Here is a 10687-nt window from a genome sequence, read left to right as displayed (position 1 = left end):
AAAAAAAAAAAAAAAAAGTTCTTAAACCATTAACATGTCAAGTATCATACATTTTTTTAATGTTTTAGTACAGGGTCTCACTACATAGATTGGACTCACAGAGATTCTCCTGTTTTCAGTCTCCAAGACTACATATTAGCATCAGTCCATATATTGCACTGATTTTTCTTAGTTCTATCTTCTCGATTAAGTTTTCCTTTCTATTCTAAATGTATCTGTACCAAGCAAAATACCAATTTAACTTTCATATTTAATTCTAGTTTCTAAAAAAAGAAATTCCTGTATTTGTTCATACCTTTTACAAAGTTTCACATGCATATCCTATTTCTAAATTTTTATCAAACATTGTCTTGTTAAATATGCATGCAGCACATCATTAATCCTACTTGCAATTAATTTAAAAAGTATGTAGCGGTGGAAGCCCATGATCTCAGCAACTGAGAAGGCTGAGGAGGAGGATCTCAAACTTCAGTCCAGCCTAAGCATTTAGTGAGGCTCTGTCTGCAGACGTAGTTCAGTGATGAGAGAAACCACCTGGCATGCACATGGTCTTAGGGGTCAATCTCTAATAACAGGAAAGCTTAACTTAGAACACATATTATTTGTCTCAGTGCATAACTGTGGAATGAGGCAAAAAATGAGAGACTATTCAGAGTCAATGCCCACTTTAAATTCCAACAAGTCTCAGAGGGCCTGCCCATAACTGAGACCCTTCAGCACGACAGTCTCTTAACAACAGCCCTGTTCTTTAGTAACAGAACCACAATACAAGGATAAAGGACAAAAGAAGGATGACATCTGTGCAGGAATTCATATAGGGCACAGGAGAAGGTCTGTTACATGACTGACCTTAGAGCCAATCTAAGCAATAAATCAGAATAAAGGTAAGATGGAGAGGTCAGAGTATTCATTCCGTAAGGCAAACTGTTTTGATCCTACTTGGATTTCTAGTCCTGTAGGCTATCTTTTAATCTCTAATCACGCATTCCTTTTTGTTTTGGGCATGTGGCTCCAAAAATCCCTTAACTGTATGTATTCATCTCATATATACCTCTGGCCAATGTCCCCACTATTATTCATAGATTTATTTTCATAAAGACTCAATAATTCTCCATGAGAAAGTCTTATGTTATTGAAAATACAAAGACAGTGCCACATCCATACGTCACATGCATTTTAAAAATCACACAAGTACTTGCCACAAATGCATTATGAAACAAAATCAGTTCCTTCCCCTTAATTGTAATCTGATCCTCTCAGATATACAATTAGTCAATCCTTAAAAACAACTGAGACAATTTTCAAAGTGGCTAATTTCTCAGGACTTTTATGTCTTAAGCTCATCTGGCTAAATTTCCTATTGGGGAGCAGAAGAAGAAGGCAGACAGAGGAGACTGCAGAACTCAATCAGAGGTTTCTTATAGGCATATTTTCTCTTGTTCTTTTGTTCAATTGTTCCTGTTCTTATTCATATGATGCTAAGATGCTGTAATTTCATAATAGCTTATTATAATCAAAAGATGTTTTTGTAAGCCTCATGGTAACCACAAAGCCAAAATCTATGACAAAACAAATACAATAAAGAAATAAAAACTCATTACTAGAGTAATTCACTTAGCCACCAGGAAAGACTTTACAACAAAACTAGAAACATGTTACATAAAAGCTGCAATAAGACTTTATCAATAATTACCTTGAATAGAAGTGACAAATTCTCCAATTAAAAGTCACAGAGGGATTTTACAAAATAAAAACAAGACCCAACTATATGTTGCTTTCAAGAAACACACTTTACCTCTAAGGACACATTTAGGTTGAAAGGGATGAGGTAAGATATTCCATGAATACAAGTGAAAACAAGTTACACAAAATGGACTTAAATCAAAAGAAAAGAAACAAAGAAGACCATTATACAATAAGGGGGGTCAACTCAGTAAAAGGAAATTATATACTGGCTACTAAATACACATTTTTCTCATCAGTACATGCAATATTCTTCAGGATAGATCATATAATAGGCACAAAGTAAGTCTCAACAAATTTTATAACACTGAAATCACATCAAGGATTTTTTTTTTTCCCCTTGCAATAAAGCTTAAAATCAGCAACCAAAGAAACAAGCTTTGGAAACTATACAATAAAATTTTTTAAATCTTTTATTTATTTGGTACAAGGTCTCACTATGCAGTTAGACTCATAGTGATCCTCCTGTCTCAGCTTCCCCAGCACTAAGATTATAGGCCTGTACCACCACACCTGGTTTCGGTGGTTGGCATGGTGAACCTGGGGCTTGGAGACCCGCACAACATGTGATACTTGGGATCAAACCTGGCACTGGAGATCGAACCTGGGTTCTTGCACTTGCCAGGCAGGTGCTTAGACTGCCAAGCTATCTCCCCTGCCCTGGAAACTATACAATATATATGAAAATTAATTTAGTTTTAAACAATGAATGGATCCAGAAGAAATTAATTTTAAAAATTTCTTCAAACAAAAGTGGAGCTAGAACAGACCTAATCTATGATATACAGCAAGAGTATTAAAAGAAGTATACAGGGGCTGGTGAGATGGCTCAGTGTTCTAAAGCACCTACTTAGAACAAACTAAGCTAAGCAAAGCACAGGGACCGCGGTTCGATCCCCCAGCACCACATGCCAGCCAGCCCTGCCCCCTGGTGGGCTGAGCTGGCCACCCACAGACACAAAATAAATAAATAAATAAAAGAAGTATACAGTAATCAATGTCCACATCAAAAAAGTACAAACATCTCAGAAAAGCAACCTAACACTACATCTCAAGGAACTACAAAAACAAGAACTAGATCCAAAATTAGTGAAAAGAAAGAACTAATGAAGGTCATAGCAGCAATAAATGAAAGTCTAAAAAGATAACACAAAGCACGTCATCGTGGCAGCATATCCTAATAATCCCAATACACTGGGAGACTGAGGTAAGAGCACAAATTCAGCTTAGCAAAATGCTGTTCAAAATAAAAATAATAAAAGAGTTGGAGATAGGGGCTGGGGAGATGGCTCAGTAGAATAAGTGCTTCCCTGGCAAGCACAAGGGTCTGAGTTCAATCCCCAGTTCCGCAAAAAAAAAAAAAAAAAGTTGGATTGTAACTTAATGAGAAAGCCCTGGTTTCAATCTCCAGCACTGCTAAAATAGAAAGACAATGAGGAGGGTGAGGGAGCCATGCAGAATGACACATGACTATAATCCCAGGTACTCAGGAGCCTGAAGAAAGAGAATCACAAGTTTGATGCCAGTCTGGGCAACCTGGTCAAACCATGTCTCAAATAGAACTTTAAAAGATGGGAGGTCCAATTCAGCATTCCCATGTTCAAATGGAAAGTGTTGGGAGGTTGGAGAGGGGAAAAGTATACACAACCAGATAAGGACACTCTCTCCTTGAAGACCACAGAAACAAAAATCCTCAACAAAATATTACCGAAACAAATACAATAAATTTAAAAGTGTATTCACTACATGTGGTGAAGCAGAAAAATTTACAAGTTCAAGCATAGCCTGAGTTTTTAGTGACTTACCAAGACCTGTGTCAAAATTTAAATAGGAATACAGTTTGATGCAAATACCTTGGGCTAATCCCCAATACCACAAAAGAAAGAGTTTCATTATGAGCAAAAGATATTACCAAGAATGCAAAAACAATTCAAAATTCATAATCAATAAACATTAACTGGCTGTTGTGGTGTATGCTCATTAATTCCAGCTATTCAGAAGGCTGAAACAGGAAGGTTCCAAGTTTGAAGCATAGCTGGACAACTCAGTGAGACCTGCCTCAAAATTTGAAAAGGACTGACAACAGCTCAATGACAGAACGCCCATGGTTTTAATCTACAGTGGGGTAGGGGAGGCCGATAAACACAGCAAACCTTATAAACAGAGTGATACACCAAAAAGATCATTTCAATTAAGGCACAAAAGGCAGCCAAAGGGGCCAGCCAGATAGCTCAGCAGATTAAAGCACCTGCTGAGGCAGACACAGACACTGGGGTTCAATCCCCTGTGAGCTGTGGCGGTCCCACCCCTCAGAGGAGCTGACACCTTGAGACTGGGCGTGGTGGTGTGCACCTATAATCCCAGCACCTGGGAGACTGAAAACAGGAAAATCACTACAAGCCTGATCTGTGTAGTGAGACCCTGTATATCCTGGAACAAATACAAAAAAAAGCAGCAGATAAAATTCAACAATCCATCACAATAAAAACACTGAACAAGGAATACACCTTGACATAATAAAAGCTATTTATAATAAACCAACTGCTAACATTAGGTTGAGTGGAGAAAAGCAGAAATCTTTTAGACCTGGACAAGGATGCGTACTTCTTTAACCATTTTTGTGTTATTTTTCACTTTTATTCAATACAGTGGGCACAGTACTTAATCTAGCAAAAGAAATAAAGGGCGTCCAAAATGAAAAAGAAAAGTCAAATCATGATTGTTTGCAGGTATTTTCTTAATGGGCCAGGTCAAGGAGATAGCTTGGTAGAATAAGCACTTGCCTGGCAAGCATAAGGTCCTGAGTTCAATCTCCTGTACACCCCCCCCCAAAAAAAAAACCCACAAATTTTCTTTTTCTTTTCTTTCCTTTTTTTTTTGGGGGGGGGTGCTAAGGACCAAACCCAGGGCTTCCTGCTTGCTAGGCAAATATTCCACCGCTGAGCTAAATCCCCAGCCCCAGATATTTTCTTATACATCAAAAGACTCAAAGCCCACAACAAGGCTGGGCATGGTGGTACACGCCTGTAAGTTCAACACTCAGAAGGCTGAGGCAGGAAGACCACCTAAGTTCAAGCACAGCTTGAACTGCATAGTGAAACCCATATTTTAAAAAAAAACAAGGGCCTGCCCCTTAGCTCAGTTATCTAAGTACCTGCTTAAACAAAGCAGTCAGGCTCAGGAAGCTGTGGTTCGATCCCAAGAATGCAAGCCAGCCAAACCTGCCCTGAAGGCATTCTGAGCCAGCCCCAAAAAAAACAAAAACAAAACCCTGAAACTGACTTTATTTTTTTTTTTTAAGTTCTGTGTGTGTGTGTGTGTGTGTGTGTGTGTGTGTGTGGCCAGCTCAGCCCACCAGGGGGCGGGGTTGGCTGGCATGTGGTGCTGGGGGATTGAACCCACGGTCCCTGTGCTTTGCTAAGCTTGTTCTAATTAGGTGCTCTAGACCACCGAGCCATCTCACCAGCCCCCTGAAACTGACTTTAACTAATGGTTGAATTCAAGAAAGTTGCAGGTTACAAAAATGTACATGTAGACTCAATAACATCACTGTACATCAATACCAAAGATATAGAAACAGAAATCAAGAAAGCAATCCCACCTACAATAGCTACCAAAAAAAGAACAAAATAAGTAAGAATAAATTTAACCATGGAGGGGCCAGGGAGATGGTTCAGTAGAGTATGTGCTTCCCTGGCAAGTACAAGGGCTTGAGTTCAAGCCCCGGTTCTGCAAAAAAAAAAAAAAAAAAATTAATAATAATAATAATAATAATAATAATAATTTGGGGGCCTGCCCATTAGCTCAGTTGTTTTAAGTGCCTGCTTAACTGAAGCATTCAGTCTCAGGATGCTGTGGTTCAAACCCAGATACTCCCACCAAACCAGAAATGCCCTAAAGGCACCTGGAGGAGCACCCCCCCAAAAAAAAAAAAAAAAGATTTAACCATGGAAGTGAATTTATGGTGGTGACATCTAATCCCAGCACACAGAACTTGAGGCAAGAGGAAGTTTGAAGACAGCCTGGGCTAGCTAAAACAAAAACAAAACACCCAACAACAAAAAGGTGAATTCTCTATAATTAAATTGTACAACACTGAGAAAAGAAATGAAAGAAAACACAAAAATATGGAGCAACATCCCATGTTTATTAACTAGAAAAATGCAAGCTGTTAAAATGTTCACATTGGGCTGGTGAGATGGCTCAGTGGTCTAAAGCACCTACTTAGAACAAGCTAAGCAAAGCACAGGGACTGCGGTTCAATCCCCCAGCACCACATGCCAGCCAGCCCCGCCCCCTGGTGGGCTGAGCTGGCCACACACACACAATAAATAAATAAATAAATAAATATTAAAAAAAAAATAAATAAAAAAAATAAAATGTTCACATTATTCAAAGCTATTTACAAATTCAATGTAATCCCTATCAAAATGCTAATAGCAACCTTCACAGAACTAGGAATTACAAAGGTCAGAGAGATAGGTTAGCAGTTTAAGTGCCTGGCTAGCAAGTGCAAGGTTCTGAATTTGATCCCCCATAGGGGAAAAAAAAAAAAAAAAAAGACTAGACATTATATAAAACCACTGACCCCCTTACATAACCAATGCTATTTCTAAGCAAAAAGAACCAGGGATGCATTATGCTACGTGCATTCAAAACATGCAAGCTATAATAATCAAAAGCAGTACAGTATTACCACAGAAGCAGATACACAGACCAGTGGAAGAGAACAGAGAGCCTGTAAACAAACCCACACACTTATAGCCAACTGATATTTTGACAAAGATGCTACAAACACAATTGGAGAAGGGACAATCTTTAACACTGCTGGGAAAACTGGATATCCAACGTGCAAAAACACTGAAGCTAGACCCACTATCCCTCACTAGTTACAAAGATAAACACAAAATGTATTAAATGCTATAAGAACTGGAACTATGGAACGACTCAAAGAAAATATAGTGTAAAAGCTTCAGGATACTGGAATGGGCAACCTGACAAGAAGTCAAAAGCATACAAAAGGAATTGCATCAAACTGTAAAACTTTTGCACAGTGAAACAGATGAATGTAGAGACAATACACAGAATTATTTGGGAATATATACATATGACAAGGGGATGACAAACAGAATACAGAATAAAAGGAACTCTAAAAACACTCCAGCAAAAAAAAAAAAAACTGGGTTTTAAAATGTGCAATAAATTTAAATAGACATTCTATAGTCAGAACATACACTCCTGGCCAACAAAGACATGCAAAAATACTCAACAGCACTAATTACCAGGAAAATGCAACTACAATGTGATGCTTCATCTTACCCCAAGTAGGAATGGCTAATATCAAAAAGACTAAAGAGGGGGCCAGGATATAGCCCAGCAGCATAAGCACCTGCCTAGCAAGGGCAAAGTCCCCAGTTCAATCCTCAGTATGGCAAAAAAAAAAAAAAAAAAAAAGCTAAAGATAGAAGTGCTGGTAAGGATGTGGAAGAAAGAGATCCCTGGCAGATTGTTGGTGGGCATAAAAAAAAAAGCACACACAATATTACTAACAGCTATAGAAAACAATATAGAAATTCCTCAGAAATTTAAAAATAGAGCTACCGTACAGTCCAGCAAATATATGACTAGAACTAATGGCTGAATTCAGCAAAGTTGCAAGACACAAAAATCAACATCCAGCCAGGGATAGTACTGTATGCCTATAATCCCAGTACTTGGGAGGCTGAGGCAGAAGAATCATTGCATGTTCGAGACCAGTCTGGGCTACAAAGTGAGCTCAAGGCCCACCTGAACTGCATAGGGAGACCCTGTCTCAAAAAAAAAAAAAAAAAAAAAAAAAAAATCAATAGCACATCCAAGGAAAATGAAATCCAAATGTCAGAAAGACATCTACACTCACATATTCATTGAAGTACTCTTCACAATGACTAAGAAACAGAATCAGCCTACATGTCTATCAACTGAAGAATACATGAAGACAATCTGGTGCGCATCCAGACAATGGCATATTAGTCATAGAAACCACTCTATTAAGTGAATTAAGCCAGAAACAGAAAAATACCACATGATCTCACTCATATGCACAATTTAAAGAGTTTATTTCACAGAAATTGATTTGAATGGTGTTTCCTGGAGGTTAGAGAAAGAGAATAAAGGGACTCTACGGAGTACAAGGCATAAATGTGGACTTCAATTAACAGTTATATCTTATACATTTCAAACAGCTACAAAAAACAGCTCTGTATGTTTTCACCACACTAAACATTTTAGAAGATAAATATACTTAGCCTGATTTAAATATTATACAGTTACACAACGTATATAAGCACTAAACATATTATACTTTACATTCAAACATTATACTCTACATTACTATGTATTTTATTTTAGCGTTAGTATTATTTCCCTATCAGTTAAAATTTAAAATTCTTTTATTTAAAATTCTCTATCACATGATTACATCCTAGCAATTCTCCCTGCCCAAACTCTAAAAATACATCATCCATCTATTTTATATATTATTCTTTTAAACATTTAACACTCTTTAAATCATTAAACCCTCACTGCACTTCTGGAAAATAATGTCTCATAAACATATACTCTGGAACTAGCTCATTCAAACCTAACTTCGCTTCAGATGACCTATGACAAGTCAAATTGTTTTAATATTTCAAAACTTTCAGATTAAAGGCTGCAAAGAACTCAAGAATATGTGCTGGGCATACTGCTTCACACCTGTAATCGCAGCACTCAGAATGACCAGCCTGTGCTACAAAGCAAACAAGGCCAGCCTGAACTGTATAGTGAGACCCTGTCTCAAAAAGACAAAAAAAAAAAAAAAAAAAAACCCAAAAACAAAAACAAAAAAACACAACTGTAAAGGGCTATGTAACTCAGCATGAGAGTGCTTGCTTAGTATGCATGAGGTTAGATTTGATCCCCAGATGGTAGAAAGATTACTTCATCATTTAAAGAAAACATAATCTCCATCTATATGGGTTTAAATCTACACACATCTAAACATGTAACTATACACATAAACAAATTCACATGGTGTACATACACACACACAAATGCAATATGCAGGGTCTTTAGAAGATCTGACAGGCAATCTAAGAGCTTACCTTTGGTGCAAGCACACAGCCTATCTGTGCCCGAGCAGTAAATGACAGAAACAAATGTGTCCTGTTCTTCAGTGCCCTCCTTTTTGGGAGGTTCTACTTTGGCCAAAATTTCAAAATTTGAAAGATCTAATATTTTTACATATCCTCCCTGAGTGGTTATTACCAGATGTCCAAGAGTAGAAATATCAGACTTTTTTTCTCTCTCAATGCCATTCTTTGAAGTTAACTGCATTTCTTCCACTGGCTCCTCACAGTCATCTTCTCGATTATCCAATATATCTGGTGGAAGCAAAATGAGCGAGGTAATTGTGTCCTGGGGATCTTTGATATGTTGGATTTTTATTGGCTCCTCTTCTAAAGTTACTATCCGCGTGGCATAATTCATTTTATAAAGTACTAAATATCCACCACTAACATTCTTCTGCTCAGGCTGAATTATCAAAGGGGTCTGTACATCTGCTGGTGATTCATGTTGGATTACACTAATATTTGCACCATTTACTACAGCAAGATTTGATTCCAGCTCAGCTTTCCGTCTATTACATAGTGCAGAGTTTAATTTATTTAAATTATTCAAGGCCTCTACTTGATTTATTGCACTCAAGGATTCAACAGGGCATGTTCGCAGTCCTACCAACAAATGAATTCCATCAGCACAAGGAGTTATTGAGTCTATACAAAGATTCTCCTCTTCCGCAAACTTTGGCAGCCTCAAACACTGAACCAAAGATCCCGGCTTGGGAAACACAGAATTCCATTTTTCAGAATCTGGAGAGGTAAGGTTGGCTGCTGCATCTGCAAATTGCTGAATATAAGTCACAGGAGGATCTTGCAACAACAACTGCTCCTGATTATCCAGCTCCATTTCAATAATCTGTGGAACTGTAAAACCATCATCATGCAAACTTTTATTCATAATATTGTTCATCTGTGAAAAGATTTTTCCTGCTTTCTCATCAGATTCTTTGATGCTATAAAGTAGTAAAACAGGTAAAGTCCTCCTTACCAAAGGAGAATTTAGTTCTGAATTAGTGCAGGATTCATTGTCAGTCGACCCTTGTTCTGATATACATTCACCCTGAGTTCTGCTTAAACCATCCAGTGACCTGTGAGAATTACTACTAATGGGTGAAGTAGCAGGAGATTTATATGTTAATAAACCTCCAGCTAATAAACATGGAAAGGGAATGTTGTGTTGTTCCTGATGCTTTTCCTTTGTCTTTTCGCTCTTAGAATTTGTTAAGCAAGGGTTTGCCCCAAGTTCTTCAAGATCTTTGACAGTATCCTCAAGCACATTTGCAACAATCTCCCACTGAAGTTTTTCTGGCTGCTGGAGAATACTGAGTGCTGTTATATCAAGGCTTACTTCCATGGCTTCCTTCTGTGATGTATGCCCTTTGAAAAGGAACAGTATATATTAGATATGGCCTTAATGATATAAATAAAAATCTGTAGTTTAATTGGAGAGAGGGTATCAGGAATCTAACTCAGGTCAGTTCTCATGCTTGCCAGTCAAGCACCTGCACCACTGAGCTAAATCCCCAGCCTCCAGTTTTGTTTTTTTTTTAACTAGTTCAGTTAGTACATTATACTAAAAGTATTTTAAAACACTTAAATCTGAGATGAACCTATTCACAAACTCATAAAGGTCAAGGAACTCAAAATTACATTCAATTCAAAATTCTCCTGAGAATTAGTAAGCAAAGTGCTTTTAAAAAAATAGAGAAAAGCCAGGGAGATGGCTCAGTGGAATAAGCACTTCCCTGGCAAGCACAAGTGCCTGAGTTCAATCCCCGGTTACACAAAAAAAAAAAAAAAAA

The 10687-nt window shown here is 37.7% G+C and overlaps 1 protein-coding gene across 9 annotated transcripts in view; it reads right to left on the bottom strand.

Annotated features, from left to right (window-relative positions):
* Birc6 (baculoviral IAP repeat containing 6) overlaps positions 1–10687 on the bottom strand; it is a 256628-nt gene that overhangs the window by 175642 nt on the left and 70299 nt on the right. For all 9 annotated transcript variants that reach the window (XR_002820364.1, XM_004627598.2, XM_004627599.2 and 6 more), the window contains exon 10: positions 8868–10262. Coding sequence is in view for 8 of the 9 variants with exons in the window: in XM_004627598.2 (XP_004627655.1) it covers positions 8868–10262 (1395 nt within the window). In the remaining variant the exon portion in view is untranslated. The remainder of the gene's footprint in view (positions 1–8867; positions 10263–10687) is intronic.

This window comes from Octodon degus, unplaced genomic scaffold, assembly GCF_000260255.1.
Source record: "Octodon degus isolate 3935 unplaced genomic scaffold, OctDeg1.0 scaffold00020, whole genome shotgun sequence".
Lineage (NCBI taxonomy): Eukaryota > Metazoa > Chordata > Mammalia > Rodentia > Octodontidae > Octodon > Octodon degus.
This window is presented reverse-complemented; position numbering and strand designations above follow the sequence as displayed.